Source organism: Acomys russatus, chromosome 13 (assembly GCF_903995435.1).
Source record: "Acomys russatus chromosome 13, mAcoRus1.1, whole genome shotgun sequence".
Lineage (NCBI taxonomy): Eukaryota > Metazoa > Chordata > Mammalia > Rodentia > Muridae > Acomys > Acomys russatus.
In genome coordinates, this window is record NC_067149.1 from 21,291,454 (window position 1) to 21,310,876 (window position 19,423).

General features: G+C 43.0%; 1 protein-coding gene across 1 annotated transcript in view; it reads right to left on the reverse strand.

The window, feature by feature from the left end:
• Positions 1-19,423, reverse strand: part of Adamts9 (ADAM metallopeptidase with thrombospondin type 1 motif 9) — a 164,078-nt gene that overhangs the window by 120,653 nt on the left and 24,002 nt on the right. Inside the window, exons 4-11 of the mRNA XM_051154938.1 lie at positions 13,740-14,011; positions 11,036-11,119; positions 10,816-10,931; positions 9,693-9,733; positions 9,471-9,576; positions 6,383-6,529; positions 4,867-5,008; positions 3,566-3,670 (exon numbers count right to left, since the gene is read on the reverse strand). Coding sequence (XP_051010895.1) covers positions 3,566-3,670; positions 4,867-5,008; positions 6,383-6,529; positions 9,471-9,576; positions 9,693-9,733; positions 10,816-10,931; positions 11,036-11,119; positions 13,740-14,011 — 1,013 coding nt within the window. The remainder of the gene's footprint in view (positions 1-3,565; positions 3,671-4,866; positions 5,009-6,382; positions 6,530-9,470; positions 9,577-9,692; positions 9,734-10,815; positions 10,932-11,035; positions 11,120-13,739; positions 14,012-19,423) is intronic.

Sequence of the window (19,423 nt, forward strand, 5' to 3'; positions counted from 1 at the left end):
TTAATTAGCTTCCTTCGTGGAGGTGTGTGACCTGAACTGTAAGCCAAATAAATCCTTTTCTCCCCAAATCACCTTTGCCATGGTGTTTTATCACAATATCAGAAATTTAAGACAATAACCAATCATTTAAGGGTTAGCAGATTGGGTTGAAATCAAATCAGACTTTTGGTGTGTGCGTGTGCACACACACATATGCTAATCTGTGTTTCTGTGTGAGCAGGGAGTGATATGCATATCTGCCCATGTGTGCATGTACAGAGGCCAGAAGAGGAAGTGGGTGTCTTCCTATACTGCTCTGTACCTTATTCCTTTGAGACAGTGTCTCTCATTCAACCTGGAGCTAGGCTGATTGCCAGCAAGCCGAGGCAATCCTCCTGCTTCTTCCTGTAATTCTGGGGTTATAGGCCTATGTGTGACCATGCATAGCTGTTTACATGCTTGCTAAAATTTGACCTCAGACTCTCATGCTTGGACAGCAAGCCCTCTTACCCACTGAGCCATCTTCTGCCCTAGCCTTTCTTAAAAGAGTCTAAAACCATTCGTCTGCTATTTCCCACACATGCATCTTCCTACGAGATTGAAGAAGAGACGTGGAGGTCAAGTTTGCTCTAAGTCTTGGAACAAGAGAGTTTCAAACCTCAGGCTCACAAATAGGACTGAAATGAAAATGTTCATGGGCTTAAGAAGAGAAGGAAGAAAGTAAGGAGACGTTAGTGAGTCATTCATCAAGATAAACATTGTATTAGAAGTCTAGCTCAAAATAGATTACTGCTGAGTGGGCAGGGCAGAAAGAAGGGAAAGGGTGGAAAAGGCCCTGGGACAAAGAGTGGGAACAAACTGGTAAGTAGAGAAAAGGAATACACTGTCAAATCTGAGCAATCACCATGAGACAAACAAAATAGGAACAATGTTTATGCTAACATAAACATCTCCTTTGGTATCATTAAAATGTATACAGATTCTGAACAATATGAAGAATATGTGTATTTATATCTATATCACTACATTTATCTCTCTATCTCTATACCTACCTGGCCAAAGTTCTAAAACATAATTAAGGATGTAATTTATTATCTGTGCAAGCCATTTTTCTAGACCTGGTTGCCACTTGTCTACACCTATTCTGTGGAAGGCTTGAACTCCATCCATTCTCTAGCTAGATTCATTATCCACTGAAGACAGGGTCTCCTGGAAGGTTGCCCAAGAGCACCTACCCCACCAGAAGCTATGAGAGTGTCCTGAACTGCTTTCTCTTCTGATTGGCTGCAAAAAATAGACATTGCGATGCAGACACAGCAGATCTCCTTCAAGGCTTTCTGTGGTCCAGAATTTGTGGGAAACCCTGTAACTGCATGGAGCTTGGGAATCCCTTTGTGTCAATTTCACTAAATATAAGTTACTTAATCATATTCTTGGAAGTGCTTCTTTGTTATGGTTTTCCCAGCAGTAACAAGTGTCAGAAACAGACACAGTGGGTGGGTGCAGCAGACAGATGAGGAACCACAATATAACACTAGTGATTTTGCTGAGGTCAGTCCATCTGAGCGATGTCCTTGCCTGGATCTTCCCTAATCAGCTAAGCAACTTGTCAGGTAGGAGTCATGCCCATCCTTCTCTACTGTCAGCTGGTAGCAGCCCTGGGTTACTGTGCTCAGAAGTACTCGAAAATGACATCCCGACTGTGTAAGAATGAGTGTCATGTGCACTCATTGTTAATGGCTGCTGTGGAAACCTGAGCAGTACATTCCCACAAAAACCTGTGGTCCTGGACCCCTGACAAACTAAGTTTTTAAAAATATATATATTTTATTAATTTATTCATATTGCATCTCAATTGTTATCTCATCCCTTGTATCCTCCCATTCCTCCCTCCCTCCCATTTTCCCCTTACTCCCCTCCCCTATGACTGTGACTGAGGGGCACCTCCTCCCCCTGTATATGCTCATAGGGTATCAAGTCTCTTCTTGGTAGCCTGCTATCCTTCCTCTGAGTGCCACCAGGCCTCCCCATCCAGGGGACATGGACAAATATGGGGCACCAGAGCTCCTGTGAAAGTCAGTCCCTACTCTCCACTCAACTGTGGAGAATGTCCTGTCCGTTGGCTAGATCTGGGTAGGGGATCGAAGTTTGCTGCACTTATTGTCCTTGGCTGGTGCCATTAGGACAAACTAAGTTTTATTCTATTCTATTCTATTTATTTTATGTGTACTGGTGTTTTGTCCACATGTCTGTATACCACATACCCATGACAAACAGACAATAATGAGCCATTATGTGGGTGTTGGGAATTGAACATTGAACCTGGGTCCTCTGGAAGAACAGTCAGTGCTCTTAACCACTAAGCCATCCCTTCACCCCAACACAATAAATTAAATGCTCCACAAGAAATTCAAAATTCAATTTTTGAACAGAGATTTCTTTCTTTCTTTCTTTTTTTCTTTTTTTCTTTCTTTCTTGATAATTTCCACATCTTCTTCTTCCTTTAATTATAACCAGTTTGAGAGACAAGCGAGGAAAATGGAGTCCTCATGTTTGGCCATTGGAAAATAAAGGTACACAGAGGGCTGAGTTCAGGGTCTGTCAAGCAACCCACGGTCCCTCAGAGGCAAGAGGCAGAACTGTGGTAGGGAGGGTCCACCCTAGAAGGGTTCGGGGCAGTTCTTCCCCAAATGACTTGACTGATCTCAGGGGAAACACTTGTTTTTTGTTTGTTTGTTTGTTTTCAGTTCCCTATGTTTAAAATCAGGAAAGGGAGAATAAAATTCTGCCATCAATTTCTTAGTGCTTCTTTCAAGGAGACATCCTGGATATTATTAAATCTTCAAGGTAAAGTAGAGGCACAAGAAAGTAGGTGTTTGAACTGTTCAAAGGTAGTGAAATTAAAAAAAAAAATGGAAAGAAAAAACAAGGCAAGAAATGGTAAAGATGACAAGAGTTTGGAAATAGTGCCCACAGATTGCATCTCCAGTAAGTGACACAAGCCACGCAGACCTATAGCTAAAACTTTCCTTCGGTAAATGGTTGGGTGTGCTGAGGAAAAAGAGAAAGCACCGCTGCTGTTCGTAGGCACACACCAGGCTTGAAAGTTAGATAAAGCCAATGGCATGGGACTATGTTATCACTGGCCCAGGAAAACAATGCATTTTGTTTAGTTATTAACACATCGGTGGGAACGGAAACCAGCTCATGAGAATTTGTGTTTAGATATGTGCCAGGTAGCATCATGGATCTATATATATATATATAAAAAATAGGACACACTTGGTGAAAAGCCTGGTAAAATAGTAACTAAGGTGTCAGCCTTGCACCATCTTGGCATTTCTTTGATTCTAATACAAAAGCTTTCCAGTGCCAACATCGGAAGAGAAATCACCACACACTAAATGGGTTATCTATTAAAATTAAGTTGTCACAGCTCTCAGTTGTAAGCCATACTTTCATCCTCAAAAGAATATGTGTGCGGAAGCACACTGTAATACTTCCTATGCCACCACACCGCACCGCATTGACCCAACTCAGTAGCGTTTCTATCTCAGGAGGAGAGGCAGCATAGGGTGTCACTTGCCTTTCCCGGCTCACACTCAGTTCCATCGGCCCAGGGCGTGTGCTGAGTCCTGCAGCCTTTGTGTACTCCATCCACATTATTGCACCAGAGCCGTCTGCACTGCATCTGCACCGTTCAGGGGAAGAGAGGACACGATGTAAGCACACAGGGCCAGGATCCCTTTCAGTTCACGTTTTGCCAGTGGTAAAGGCTGGCTTGCAAAGGGATGGGTTTCCCCCCCTCCCCCTTGGTATGATATATTTATCATTGTAAAATATTCTAAAGTGCAACCTCCTAATTCACATTTCTGTTCCAGTGAGAGAGATACGGTGCTGTGAAAGGGGTTGTGCCTGAAGGAGCCTCTGAGACATACATGACATCATAGGGTCCTTTGTTACCGCCCCTCCCCCCATATTAATGAGGGTCAGAGGGATGAGGAATCATTCTCAGCATTACACTAGGATTCTTCAAGTGGTTAGGACTTGAATTTTGCTTTGTTTTAGCTCCAAAATTAGTGTGTTTGGTGCATACATGTGTGCCCACGTACATGCATGTGCATTTGCATATGTATGTGTATAATACCATGATCATGTAATGAGCCATTGTTAGGATCTGGAGGTTGTGGGAGGAAAAACAGAAAAACAAAATACCAAAATATATGTTCCCATCATTACCAAGCTAAGGAATCCTTATATTTCACAATCCACCATTACTGAAGTCTTTCTTTTGCAAAACTAACACACATTTCCCAAAGATACAGCCTGAGGCATCCCACAAAGCCTAAGTCTGCTTATCTACACAGATCCCTGACTGGTACATCAAAATACCACCCAGCCACCCATCAAGGCAATCAGCCAGCTGCCCAGGAAGCTAGGTGATGACCAGAAGTGAACTGAAGACCCAGCTGGTCCCAGAGCACACCCTTGACAAGTTAAATCAGGGTGCCAGGGTTGGCTCATGAATTCCTGTGTTGGACCTGAAAGGGACCCTATAGTTCAGGTTACATTTCCAAGCTGAAGGGCATAAACAAAGAGCAAGAAGCCATTACTCTCAACCCTGGACTTACTTTCTCACTTAGACATGACAGTGGCATCTCTCCTTTGAGCTGTCCTAAGGGTGCAATGAGAAAGCACAGGCTAAACTCTGAGCTACTGGGCCCGTCACTGCCTCATAATCTTGTCACAGGCACGACCATTGGTGGGAAGTTCATTCTGAGCCTTTACTTGGGTAACTGATTTAGAGTGAGGATCAAGTGGGAAAAATGTGACCATAAACCAGTCTGGAATCAACAGCAGAGGGCGGAAACCACCCTGAACACTTACCATATATGGGCACACCTGAGACCCTGGCCCGAAAATCAATTCACATTGTTTATTCACGTTGTAGAGGAGGCCTGGTAGTTGGGAAGGCAAAGGATAGGTTCTGGATTCAGGCTCATTCAACAAACACTCGCCATACCCAGTGCTGTGGAAAGTAGAAACACACAGATGGTGAGCCTGGCTCTTGAAGGCTACAGACATAGGCAAAGGCCACACAGGCACTCAGTGGCAACAAGGAGGGCTGGTTCTGGCTTTTGCTCTATTCTCTTCATCCAAGGGTAAGTCTAGAAGCAAAAGCTCTATTTTTGACACATACTCTGTAGAAAGACAGTCTACACATGGGGCACAGCCTGGAGGAAATTTAGTATCCGAGGGAGCACTGATCTCCTCATTTTTTCCTTATTTGCTTTGTTTTATTTTGTTTTGTTTTACAATCCTACCTGGTGGACTGTAAGCATCGCAGAGCTACAGCCAGTGTCTGTTTATCTCTGCACTGGGCCTGGCCTGTAGGAAGAGGTAGTCAGTGTTTGCCCAAGTAAAGGCCCAATGACTCATAGCAAGACGGCATCACAAGCCACCTGCTTAGAAGAAAAACATCAGCCCTCCAGTTCATTTAGGTTTCTGCCAACATCTCTCCCGGAAAACCTATATTAGGTAAGTTCTAATTAACAAAGCCTCCTCCACCTGTGGTCGCAGAAATGTAGACCAGTGACCCGAGGCAATTGCTTGACCTTCAGTACTTCTGGGAAAGGAGAGCACTAGGTCTGTGACATGTAGGCAATTGTATAATGTAATCAGGTCTTTGAGGAACCTCTAAAAAAAGGTGAAGGACATAAAGAGATGGGCAGAAGAAAGAGATGGAAACAATGCCCTTGTTTCTTTCTTTCACATACTCTTTTCTGGCAACCTCCCACTATCCTATCCCTTCCAAAGCCACGACTACTAGGTTAGCAGTACATAAATATTTGGGCCCTTCATCGTCACAGCCCTCTCCAAAGCCCTGGATAAATTTCAAAGCATTACACAAATGCAGAAATATTTGCATATTCCCTTTAAGAACCCAACTCTTTGCTCAGACCAGTTTCTCATCTTCCAAACACTGGCAAGGCTATGAACTAACAGATGTTAGAGAGATTTTTGTTTTTGTTTTTTTTTTACTCCTCCAAGGAATGTTATCAAAACAACAATCCAAAAGGAATGCTAAACTCTGTGTTTTCTTTCTCCTTAATGGTTTCTTTCATATAGAGCAGACACTAGAGCACTGGTTCTCAACCTTCCTAATTCTGTGACCCTTTAATATAGTTCCTCATGCTGTGGTGACCCCTCCAACCGTAAAACATTGTTGCTACTTCATAACCGTAATTTTGCTACGGTTACAAATCATAGTGCAAATATCTGATATGCAGGATATCTGATGTGTGACCCCTGGGAAAGGGTTGTTGTACCCGCCAAAGAGTTGCAATACAGGTTGAGAATGGACGCACTGAAGGCTGTTACTAAAAGAAAGTCCAGCTCTTACTCTAAGAACTCAGTGATGTATTTTCGACTGCACTTTGACCACATCCAGGGGTTGGTATAGAAGTTCAGTGTCGGTGCCATGACATGCTGGGGGCTCTTCACACCTTCTTCTTTGCATTTATTGCTGTCATCATGAGGCATATTAAACCTACGGGTGGAGAAAACAATGGTGAGACTGTCAGGACACACCAGTGACTCTTGCTGGCATCGTTGTTTAACAAATGTAAGGAAAACATACAGCTGTGGTGAGTTGAGTAAGTTGTAAGACAATTTAAGGTGGAACATAGAACACAAGAGTGTTGTTATTCAGTTTAACATAAATACCTTTAGTGAGTGCAGAAAGATACGCACAGCCCATTTGTTGGAATTGCAGAGGCTCTAAATGTGCTGTAGTTGGTGCTAATAGAGAGTAGCTGGAAATGCTAATAAACAGTTAAAGGGCAATCCGTAGAGTCAGGATTTTGGCAGGATGCTATACTGTTGTCGATAGAAAGAATGAATCAGTGTCACAAAAGAAAGCCAAGACTTTGCAATGTGAAGAGCCCTGTGGGCCTTACACCTTCTATTTCTGGGCCAGGGTGACAAGTGATAGACTTGTGTTTATCAAGGAAAGTATCACAATGTTACAGTACGTAAAGTGTGTTCACATGCCAATGCCAGCTGACAGGAACTGGCTTCCTGAAAAGCCAGGCATAAAAAGATTCTTCATCTCTTTCTTGATCTGCCTGAGGGGAGGTTGTGGAGCACTGCCAGTGTCCCCCTGGGCTTGGGCTGGTGGCAGCAACGTTCACACATACTTTCCATTCCTGGCTTCCCCAGAGGAAGTGGGGGGAAATGATAGCATTTCCTCAATGCACACCCCCTCTGTGACCCATATGGCCTTCCAGCCCAGGCAATTATCTGGCAGGTGACAAGGTCAGGGGGTCATCTTTTCTCTCTGGGAAGGGCTGCTGTCAGTCAGAACACTGAACATGTGGTTAATTTAGCCCTGAGAGAGGAATTCCCTTCCCTGCTTCACACTGGACTCAGGAAATGTGAGTGAGATAGAAGGGTGTAGACCTGTTTCTAAAAGAAAAATCTGGAGTGAAGCCTGCGCATTCTTTGGTGTTCTGCCTCTTTTTTTTTTTTTTTTTTTTTTTAATTTTTTAAAAAATGGGTCCTTTAGTTTGCCAGTAGAGATGGGAAAATGTGATCTGTATCAGATGGATTTACTCAAAGTTTTTAATATTGCAGAGCCCATTTCTTCAACGAAGTTATGCTCTGGCTTGCAGGTGCCAGCTATGTAGTCAACACGACACTGACCCTAGCACACACCTCACTCAAGGAGAGCACTGAATCCCAGCATGCTTCTCTGGTGGACAGGAGCTGCGCGTTACTCCCAACTCACCATAACTAGGTGGAACTGAGTTTACTCATTTCCTCATACAAATAAACAGAAATTGATTTCCACTTTAACAAGCACATTTGTTCACTTCGAGGGATGCAATAACTACTTTTTAAATACTCGCTGACCAATAATAACCAAGACTGTTCACTTCCATAATACACTAGGACATGTAGTCAGTGTTTTAGATGTTCTCTTTCATCACCTATTTGGTGCACTGAATGGGACAGTTGACTCACTGCATCTGCAAATCACACATCCACAGGGTCCATGACTTGTGAATAGAAAGAATTTGGCAGAAAACTAAACTTGTGTCTATGTTGACTGTGCATGGACTCCCCCCACCCCGTCAATATAACATAATATAACAGCTATTTATGTCATATTAGATATTATGCGTTATCTAAATATTTTTAAAGTATAAAGCAAAATAAACACATGTGATATGAAAGATGATTGCCTTTTCATAAAAAGATTTTGAGTATCTGTGGAGTTTGGTACTTATGACAGGTCCAGGAACTAGCCTCCCTTAGATACCCAAGGAGGACTGTGCTATTCCCCACGCTCTGTAGATGATCCAGTAAGGGAAAGAGAGCTTTCATCACCTGATCAGGTCAGGCCATATTGTTACTCACATGGGTAACCTGGAAATACAAGTCATCTTGAGGATTCTCTGCATTTCACGGGTATGTCCCAGGAATCAGAAGGCCCAAGGAGACGCTGACTAAGCCAATGTGGCCTGCCTACATCGAAAGCCTTGACTCCATTCTAAACATTAAATCTCTGCTGATGCTTCATTGGGAGAAAACAGCAAACGTGTTCTTACACAGCGTGGGAGGGCACTTATCAAAATAAGCTTCTGAGTATGTGCACGCATGTGTGCACATGTGTGTGTACATCGAGCTCCATCCTGAGTGCAGCATGTACAAGAGGTCTTTGAAAAGCATGTGAACTGAATGGATTTCTTCCCTGATAATGCCAGCTCTGTACAAAGCTCAACTCTGACACAAAAGACATACCGCTCCACGTCACTAATGACTCTCTTGAGAAAACCATATTAAATATACAAATAATACATGCTTTAATTATTTCAGGAATACACTAATGTGGCCCCCAAATCAGAATAATTTCTGGCAAGTTTACACCAATTTTCCCTGTCACCTCTCTGTGCTCCCTTTCTCTCTCTCTCTGAAAAACAAACAGGGAGAGTTATCTCACAGTGGCTACTTTCTGATCGTAATGTGGAAACGAACCTCGCTCTGCGTTTTCGTTCATTGTTCTCTGAAGGAGAGGTATTGTTTAACCATCTGAGCTACACAGTTACCCATATGACTGGCGTTGGGAATGATTTGGATTTGTTAAACTCAGAGCGAACGGTGATGCTAAAGCAACCTTCCAGACCTATACGTTGATTCAAGAAAGCTCTCCAAGCTAATCCATGCTTTGCCGTGCTAGAAGGAATTGAAAATGCATCTTTCCTTTAGTCACCAGTGGGAGGAGAAAAACGATTAAGACTTTGCACATCAAACATAAACAGGCCAACCAAAGGCGCACAGAACCAGGCCTGGAGAGGGCGGATTGTCTCACGGAGGCTTGGGCTCCCTCAGTCCTGTCAAATCTATGCTGAAGTATCAGCTCCATTAAAGAAAATACTCAGTGGTAAAGAGGGAACTACGTTTTAGGAGACCGAAATTGAATGACTTACACATGACCCAGCTCGTGGGCAATTGTGAAAGCTGCACTCAGCCCACTGTCCTCGCTAATGGAGCAGCTTCTGTACGGGTCACAGATTGTCCCCAACTCAGCCAGACCTATTAGGAAGGAGGGGGAGAAATCAACGCGGTTTTACTTTAAGAAGCAATTATGGCTTGGGAGAGACACATCAAAGAAGCCATTTTAGCCGTGGGGAACATGCACGAGGACTCACCTAAGGTGTCGCATTTGTCCTGAGCTCGGCAGATATCCTCCCTAAGAGCAAAGCAGACTTTGGCTGTGACAACACCAGAGTGAAGGAAAAACCACCCCCAGAGACTTGAAGTTTATTTTAGGGATGGGATTAGTGAGAGGCAAACTAGCAAGGTCCTCCTCCCAACCAGCATGGACTTAAGGATTCATGGTTTCATGGGGGTAGCCCCAGAACAGCTAGAGGGCCCCCAAGCCACCCCAGAAATACTCTCCTTAATACCCTGGAGTAGGAGACTGTAAAGCGCTCACTGCCTTTCACTAAGTTCATTTAGGAGGACTGATGGGCTGGGAGTTGTGGCTTAGCAGTAAAGCTCATGTGCAAGGACCGGGCAAAGCCCCACTTTCAATCTCCAGTAATGGCTTGTGGGGCAATGAGAGTGTTTACAACTGTGCCGGAGGTGGTAAGAGAAACCATGATAAGAAAAACCATTAAGCCAGCACCTCTTTGTTGCCCTGTATATTTAAAAACAAAACAAAACAAAACAAACAAACAAACAAACAAACAAAAAACACTCTTTGAGAGCAGCTTGCCATATAAAAACTGGGAGATGTTGTATTGTTAAAAATTCCTTCTTTCTGGTTTCTCGAAAAAAAAAAAGAAAAGAAAAGAAAAGAAAAGAAAATTCCTATATGTTGGCAGCACTAGACTCGGGAGCTACATAGCAGCTGTAAGCTGGATGTGGTTAGCAGCTTCTCTGGCTGTAGAAGGGCACTTGCTTTTAGGGGCTGCCTTACGAACTGAGTCCTTGTGTGGCAATGTATATGATAGAGAGTTTCAGGCAGAATGGTGACCCACCCCCCTCGCCCTCGAGGCACATGCAGTAGTGTTTGGTGGCCCTGCCAGTTGTCATAATTGAGAGGAGAGAGTGCTACTGAGGTGTGGAGAACAGAGGCTGGGGGGGGGGGGGCTGCCAAAAGCTCTGCAGTGCTCAGGGCAGCCTGCGCAAGCAAGGGTTAGCTGCTATAAATAATCTGCAGGGGCCAAGCTGAGAACCTCCCCAGTAGGACTGGCTACCAGCAGGGTAAGACCCTTCCCGTTAACTTGACCCGACACCGAGGGACTGGAGGGATCAGCAGTCATTTACCTCGTGACCAGAACAGCAGTGTCGTGCTGTATCTCACCTACGAGGTTCCTGGAGTGCTGCCACTGGCAAAAGTTTTTTAATGTTGTCTGGGCATTGAAATTTATGGACGGTCCTTCCTAAACACAGAGAAGAATTGCTCTTGGTCTATGCAACAACACCAATTAAATATGCCATTTCGGATACAGATAGAAAAAAAAAAGAGAAAAATAAACTTTATTACCTGTTCATTATGAATCACAACTAAGTTCACAATAACAATATTAATTAAATTTCCAATACTTGAGTCTTTATAGATAGAAGCTACCTGCAACCGAGATAAAGTTTTCAAAGTTAATGGCGGGTGGACTCAATAAGATCAAGCAGTTCACTTCTTAGGTTGGGTTCCAGCACTTTTTACGTTTCATGCAACACATGTGTTTTACGGTTCTGAATGTTCACTGTACAAACACTGTCTTACAGCCTCTTTGCAAAATTCATAGTTGGCAGTTTTAGATAAAAAAAAAAATGAACTCTAGCAAACTTAAATTCTGAGTGTATTTTCCCTTGAAGCTGAATCATCTTCTGACTTGACAGTTATTTGTTCTAAAACAGTGCATATTAATTTTCTATCAAGCAGTTCCCTGACATTTGAAGTCCTGGGTGCCCATATAAGCGCTGGTACGTGATCCTCATGTCCACTGGCCATTTAAATGGCCAACAGCAGTGCAATCTGTTTTTGCACTGTTTTTTCATTATTATAATTTATTATGTCAGCGACATTAACTGGCACTTACCAACATAGACTAGATTCTGGCAGAGAACTGGATTTGCACTTAGTTCTCACAGCAAACTACAACCTGGAGACTCAGAATGATAGAGTAACCTGTCTAAGGCTATACAGCAGCAAGCAGCAGAGCCAGAAACTACAGCCTAGATCATTGGACCCCAAAGCCATGTCTGTAGTCAGCCTTCTCTGACAGGCCTGAAACAGTGGGGGTGCACATGGAGCTGGGCCTTGCCAGGTCAGCTTAGGCTTTCCTTCTATTTCCTGGGCTTGAGAGGGCTGCATATGGGGCATGCAGTGATAGAAGTGAGGAGGAGGGGAAGCTAGGCTGGGTGACATGTGGGGATGGCCCACAGCGGTGGGGAAAGAAGCAAGGAGCAGGCCAGGGAGGGGAGGGAAGAGGACAGACATTCCAAAGCATGGTGGCTTTTCACGTGCACCTGGGAAACGTAGTCACAATAGGCGGTTGTTCAGGTAAAGAAGGGTTAATACATAGAAGGAAAATCAGTGACAACAGGTCTCCGTGCACCACTGTGTAAAATTAATTTAAAAAGAAAAAGGAAAAAACAAACAAACAAAAAAAACCCAAAAAACTCCAAGGTATAAGGGAATGTATGAGGGTGTTCCCTGTCTTTTTTTTTAAGCTGTGAAGTAATTTCTCTGTGTCTGAGAGCTTGGCTCCAGGATTGCTGTGGACACTCAAGCTGCCTCTGTAAAATGGTGAATCACCTACATAAAGCCTATAGCTTTTTAGTCATTTCTAGGTTACTTATAATAGATAATACAATGGAAACGTTTATGTCCTATTGAACATGGAATATTAATAAGAAAGTCTATGTGTGTTTAATATAGGTGCAAGATTTTTTTCTGGTGTGTGTGTATGTGCACATGCGCACATACACGCATACACAAATGCACATGTGGGTGTACGTGGGTTGGATCATAAGTGTTCATATATGTACGTATGTGTGTATGTGTGTTTGTGTGCATTTCAGTGCACAATTATGTATGTGCATGTGGAGTGGGTTTTTTTTTCCCCCCTTGGGAGCTGTCCAGCTTGTTTTTTGAGACAGAATCTCTCACTGGCCAGGAGCCTGTCAAGCAGGCTAGGCTGGCTGGCCAGCGAGCTCCAGCGGCCCACTTTTCTCTGCTTCCCTAGTACTGGGATTACAAGTGCACACCAGCATGTCTTTTTCCATGTGTGCTAGGGATTGAGTTTGTGAGGGAAGCACTTTGCCAATCACTTCAGCCCTTCCAAACACTTCAGATACATGGTCAGTTGAACCAGCAGAAACCAGATGTTGAAACCTTAGTGTGGAAAACATTCACATAAAGTCTTTCTCCATTATTATTGAAATGACACTATATGGGTACAAAAACAGAAATTAATTTTATCTGTTTTGTTACATTCTTTAAAATGTGCCACTAGAATATTTAAAATTCAAACTGCGAGTTAGATCATATTTTTATTGAGCCGTGCTGCTTAGACGCAGAAGGACCTTTAGCAGTGCTTGCTTCTGGGAAGGTGCTGGGGACATGTGCAGAGGAGGACGCCTAGTGTTAGGTTTGCTTAATTTTCTTATCATGCAGATGTCTTGTGTTTCCAGTGTAATACAGGAGGGGAAAATACAGTGCTTCTTGGCTTCCCTCCGGCCTACCCGATCATAGCCCTGAGTAAGATGCTAAACTGAGCAGATGCATTGTTTTGAAAAGCATCATGAATGCCTGGAACTCCAAACCCTCATTGGACAGTACTACCAGGATGTGCAAAGCTCCTCAGTTCAACAGAGAACACGAGGTTCCAGATAAAACAAGCTGAAGGTCACACATAGCACCCAAAGTGCCTGGTAGCTGTGCCTGGCCCTGGGCAAGTGACATAATTCCTTGGAGAGTCAGCGCTCTTATCTTTGAACTGAGGACAGTAATCCAACCTAAGCCAAAACAGACTTTTCAAGTAACAACTTCAACACTCAGAGGAGAAACCAACATTCGCTACTGATATCTATGACCTTTATTGTAAGAAGGCAACCAGTGAGTAACCGCATAGTCTCTTCGGTCATTTGCAGGCCCAGATGATGCTCCAGGCAGAATAGAAAAGAAAACACACCCTCCAGCAGCACCTGAATCAGTTCATGAATCACCTTCTGGTTGGGATACTTACAATTGACATTAAGGTTAAGATATAATGCTGAAGGTTTGATCCATGGTATAAAACCATTCTGTGGTCAGCTACCACCATGACTTCTACAAACCGTGGATAGGACAGGAAGCGTTTGGCTCTTTTGTGGTTTCTCCTGTCCCTTGTGGCATCTGTCTTGTTGCTGTAACCAGAGAACACCTTCAGTAGTGCCACATCATCAGCCAGGCTATTCCTCTTTCTCCGCTTTCGCATTCTGGTTTTCTGCTTGTCTTTACTGTGATTGTTTTTGAGTTCTGTAACAAATCAGATGACAGTTCACTATATGGCAGTCTATACCTACAGGGAAAATTCTACATGTTTTAAAATGACGCTTTCAGGTTCTAGGGAGATGGTTCAGTCAGTTAAGTGTTTACTGTCCAAACACAAGCCCCTGACTTTGAAGTATGGATCCGTAGCATTCACACAGGAAGCCAGGTTGGTTCTGAGAACTGAAATACCATGGCTGAGGAGGTAGAAACAGGAAGATCCCAGGAGTTCACTAAAAGCCAGTCTAGCTGAATTGGTAAGTTTCAGGTTCAATGACAGATACCATCTTAAAAAAAAAAAAAAGCAATATAGAACAATTATGGAAGACACCTCACATTGACCTATAGCTTCCATTAGTATGTACACATACATATGTATACATACACACATGTACACCTAGATGCACATATACATGCACCCACAGTTAGCGGTAGACATTTTTCAAGACTGTAGGCTTTTTACATTAGGGAAGTGAGACATGTTGAAATGTAAAATTACTTCGTACATTAAGAAAATATTTCATCTATTTTGGAGGAAATGCTCCTTGCTTAAGGCTGACTGTGAGTGCTCTTTTGTAGGAGGGTATAGGGGAAAGACATATATTGCACATGCATGTGGAAGACAGCAGAAAAGGTCATATATAGTTCTCCAAGATCTGTCCACCCAGTTTTTGAAACATAGTCTCTCTGGAACCTGGTGCTCACCAAAAAGGCAAGACTGGCTTCCCAGTGACCCTTACGGATCTGCATGTCTCCATCTCTCCATTGCTGGGATCACAGGTCTACACCACAGTGCTCAGGCTCTTGTCTGTTACATGGGTTCTGGGCCTTGAACTCGGCTCCTTGTGCTTACTGACTGGGCCAGGCTTATAATTTGAACTTTGCTAATGATTTGACCTCTGAGTCATTAGAAGATGCTGTTCTGAACTCTACTGCATCAGTAAAGTGGCAGATGTCACAAGAGGCCACATATTATATGACTTTAGCTATAGGAAATGCTCAGAGCGAGAGCTGGGGCAGAGAAGGAAGGTGAAGGAGCAGTTGCTTCAGGCCGGGGATGTAGTGAGGACAAGAAGAGGAAAGTGACAGCTAAAGAGGACAGTGTTTTAATCTCAAAGTAGACTGCAATACATTTCACCTGTCTGCAGATATGCCCCAAAATGTCAATTTGTAAATTAAATGGGTGACTAGCATGGTTAGGGAACTGTGACTAAATAACATTGTTTTCAAAAGACAGTATGTTGTAGAGCACAGTCTACGTTTTCTTCTGTCAGTTTCAGTGTTTCAGGTTTCACACTGGGGTCTTGGATTAATTTAGAACTGATTTTTGTGCACAGTGATACACACAGGTCTAATTTCACTCTTCCCCCAGGTGGATATGCCATTTTTCTGAGAACTGTTTGTTGAAGATGCTGTCTCTCCCCGAGTGTGCATTTTCGACATCGTCGTCAAATATCAGATACCTGTAGCTACGTGCACTTATCTGTGGGTCTTCTGTTTGGTTCCGTTGATTTACGCGTCTAATTTGGCCAGTACCCCTCTGCTTTTGTGACGATAGCTCTATAAGGTACCTAGAAATCTGGGGTTATAATCCCCCACAGCAGTGTTCTTTTTTGTTCAAGATTGCTTTGGTTGTCAGGGGTTTGTGGTTGCATTTAAATTTAGGTTTTCTTCCTAGTTCTGTGAAGAATGTTGTGAGGATTTGATAAAGATTGCATTGCATTTGTAAATGGCTTTTAGTAGGATGGTCATTCTACCAGTACTAATTCTGCCCATTCAGGACCATGAGGGCCTTCCTTGTTCCTGGTGCCCTCCCCCACCCCCACTTCGCATCCCCACCCCACCCCTGCATCCCCACCCCATCCCCGGCCTGTGGCCTTTCTGCAGACTCAGAGTTTGTATTCTAGCTGTCTTCTGCCTCCTCGGTTAGGCTTATGTCTCAGTTTTTGAAGCTGTGTAAGTGGGGCTGTTTTCATCATCTCTTTTTCACTGTATCTCTTGTTGACGGATAGAAAGGCTGCAATTTTCTAAGTTGATTTTACATCCTGCCTCTTTGCTGAAATTTTAGAAAGGACATTCTGAATAGAATTCCACTTGCCCAGGAATTAAGATCAGTCATCGACAGATAGGGCCTCATAAAACTAAAAAGTTTCTGTATAGTAAAAGACATAACTGAGCGAAGAGGAAGGCATAAAGTGGGAAAGTATCTTTGCTCACTATGCATCAAATATACAATTAATATCCACAATATATAAAGAATCCAGAAAAGCAGAGACAAGAAAACAAATGGCCCAATTTAAAAAGTGGGCTAAGGATCTGAACCAATTGCTCTCAAAAGGAAAAAATGACAATGGATAAGAAATATCTCAAAAAAATTGTTCAACATCTTTAACACTTAGGATACTCAAATTAAAACTACTTTGAGACTTCATCTTACACTGGTTAGAATGGCCAATGCCAGTAAAACAACACCACCAATCGCTGCCGAGGATGTGGGGACAGAGGAAATTCATTGTTAGTGGGAGTACAAATTGTCCAGTCACTGTGGACATCAGTGTGGACAATTCTCAAAGAAGATAAAAGTAAATCTACCATACAGTGCAGTTGTACCACTGGTTGGCAAATGTTCAAAAAGACTTGACATTCTATTTCACAGCTACGTGCTCAAGCAAGTTCATTGCAACTTCACTCACAGTAGTCAGGAGGTGGAAACAGCCTAATGCCCTTCACCTGATGAACAGATAAACAAAATGGGTGACATATGCAGCTGCAAAGAAAAATGAAATCACTAAAATTTGCCAGTAAACAATAGCTTGGTGGCATGGTGACACACATCTTTAATCTCAGTACTCAGGAGGCAGAGGTGAGCAAATCTCTGAACTCAAGTCTAGCCTAGTCTACAAAGATGGTTCCACACTAGCCAGAACTACACAGAGAAACTCTGTCTTGGAAAACAAAAAGAAACAAAGTAAACTGAATTAACAAACAAAAGTGAATGAGGCATCCGAGACCCAGAAGAACAAATGCCATATGTGTGTGTGTGTGTGTGTTTTCTCATATGTGAATCTTAGCTCCAAATCATTAGGTGTAAATGTATGGTTGGAGTAACTGTAGAAACCAGAAAAATAAAAAGGGACCATGGTGAGTGGAGAAGCAGGGGAGGAAGAAGATATCGGGAAGGGAATAGCTGGATATAGGTGCTATGAAGAGAGAAATGGGGGCGAATAAGGCAGGGAGTGAAAATTACCTGGGGAGTGTGTGTGTGTGTGTGTGTGTGTGCTTAGACGTATATAAGTATATAGTTTAAATGAAGTTGTGCCATTCAGTGTGACAATGTTCCCCCAAGAAACATAGACTAAGTGTTCCAAGTGTTTGCCCGGGAGTTTATGAGACCACCTGAAACACTGCCTTTTGTTGATTCCCAAAATTTGCCAAAGACTCCACACACTTCCAACATAGGCTTGGAGGAATGAAGCTGGGCGTGACCCAGAAGCCTCCGCCATGAGGTCCGACTCTCATGGTACCAGGAGGAACCATGCTAGCTGCCAAGTGAGAACAACACCAAAGTCCTATCCAGCCGGAAGGCCTACACACAACAATGACCCGAATGGCAAGATATTTGAAAGGCCCAATAGTAGCATTTACACCCTGGGAGAAACCAACTGCTATCTAGCTGGACTTAAGGCCCTCTCAATAAAAAGGAATTTATGCCTGGCATACCCATGACTGGTGAGACCATGAAACCTAGAAAAGAACCTGCTACTGTTACTTTTCTAAACCAGCATGATTTCTAACTGATTGCTAAATACTTATCCTCACACCTATGGGTGAGTACAGTTCTAAGCCGTAACTAAAGAAGCTTCTTTTTACAGCAGCAGAGATCATTACGGAAAGCCACAAGTAGACAAGATGCAGAGACCAACTGACTATGGAGTGCTCAGCCCTAGTCGATATACCTGCAATACAACCCATAAACCTAAAATTCAGGGAACACTATGGACAGGGGTTGTAAGAGACAAAGCACAAGGGTGTAATGTTTTCTGTGATTTCTATATATGACAAAGAAGAAACACGCACAAAAATCTCAAATAATATGGTTGCCTAAACAAGACCTAAAAAAAAAAAAAAAAAATCGACACCAACTGACAGGTGTGGGGGAAATTTCACAGCTTTCAGCGCTAGAAAAACTACTACAGCAGTGGTTCTCAACCTACCTAAAGCTATGAACCTTTGATACAGCTCGTCATGTTGCAGTGACGGCCCCCTCAAGCATAAAATTATTTCATAACTCTGATTTTGCTACTGTTATGAGTCATAATGTAAATATCGCCACTTTTGTGAAAAGGTCATTTGGCTTCAGAGGAGTAGCAACCCACAGGCTGAGAATCACTGGACTACAGGCAATTAACTGCTAGTTGCTGAGAGACAGAGTCAGTTTTTATAGGCTAGCCAATCCTAAGAAGTGAGCCCTAAATACATATGTGCAACACAATGATTTCAGCATACTTTGTTTATAAAAGTATATAGACGTAGCATATGTATTTGTGTATATATATATGCATATACACACATATGTATATATGTGTAGCAATTATAACTAAACAATAAGGGGTCTTGAATTTGAGAAGTGGGGAAGATTTGGAAGGAATTGAAAGGAGAGAAAGCAGATTAATGTAAAATTAGTACACACACGAAATTCTCAAAAAATAACTTCATTTAAAAAAAAAAGTTGTCACTGAACTTGTGAAAAGCAAACAATTGTTAATGTCTACTGTAAATATTTTGTATTAAATACCCAGAGTTGAGCAGTATGTAAGGAGAAGCATTCATTTAGGTCACAGTTTTGGAGGCTGGACAGCTAAGGTTAGGCAGCTCGTTTGTCTGTCTTCTGGTATGGCCACAGGATAACGTCACAAAGGAAGCAAGTGCAAGAGATAGCACATGGTAAGATGGGATGTCAGGATGCAGGGTCAGGCTCACTCTTAAAACAATAAAGTCTTGGGAGAACTAACAAGGGACTCACAAGAACTGCCTAAGTCTCTTCTGGGGCAGCATGCCCAGCAGCCTAGCAGCCTTCCACTGGGTCTCACCTATCAAGGCCTTCACTCTTCACACTGCCATGTGTGGACTGAGACCTGTGAGCACAAACCTTGGAGAGACAAGCCACGACCAAACCATAGCACACTGTGTTAACCAGTAAGGAGAAAAACATCGACTCTGAGAGTTCTCAGAAGGAACTGAGGAATGGGGAGACCCGTTCCCCCCAAGGGGCGGAAGGAGATAATTGACTTGGAAACTTGTGCTCTGACTCACAAGTGGGCACACACTAGCCCACTCCTCCTGCATACAAATAAATAAAAGTGAAATAAAAATGAAACCAGATCGAAGGAAAACCAATTC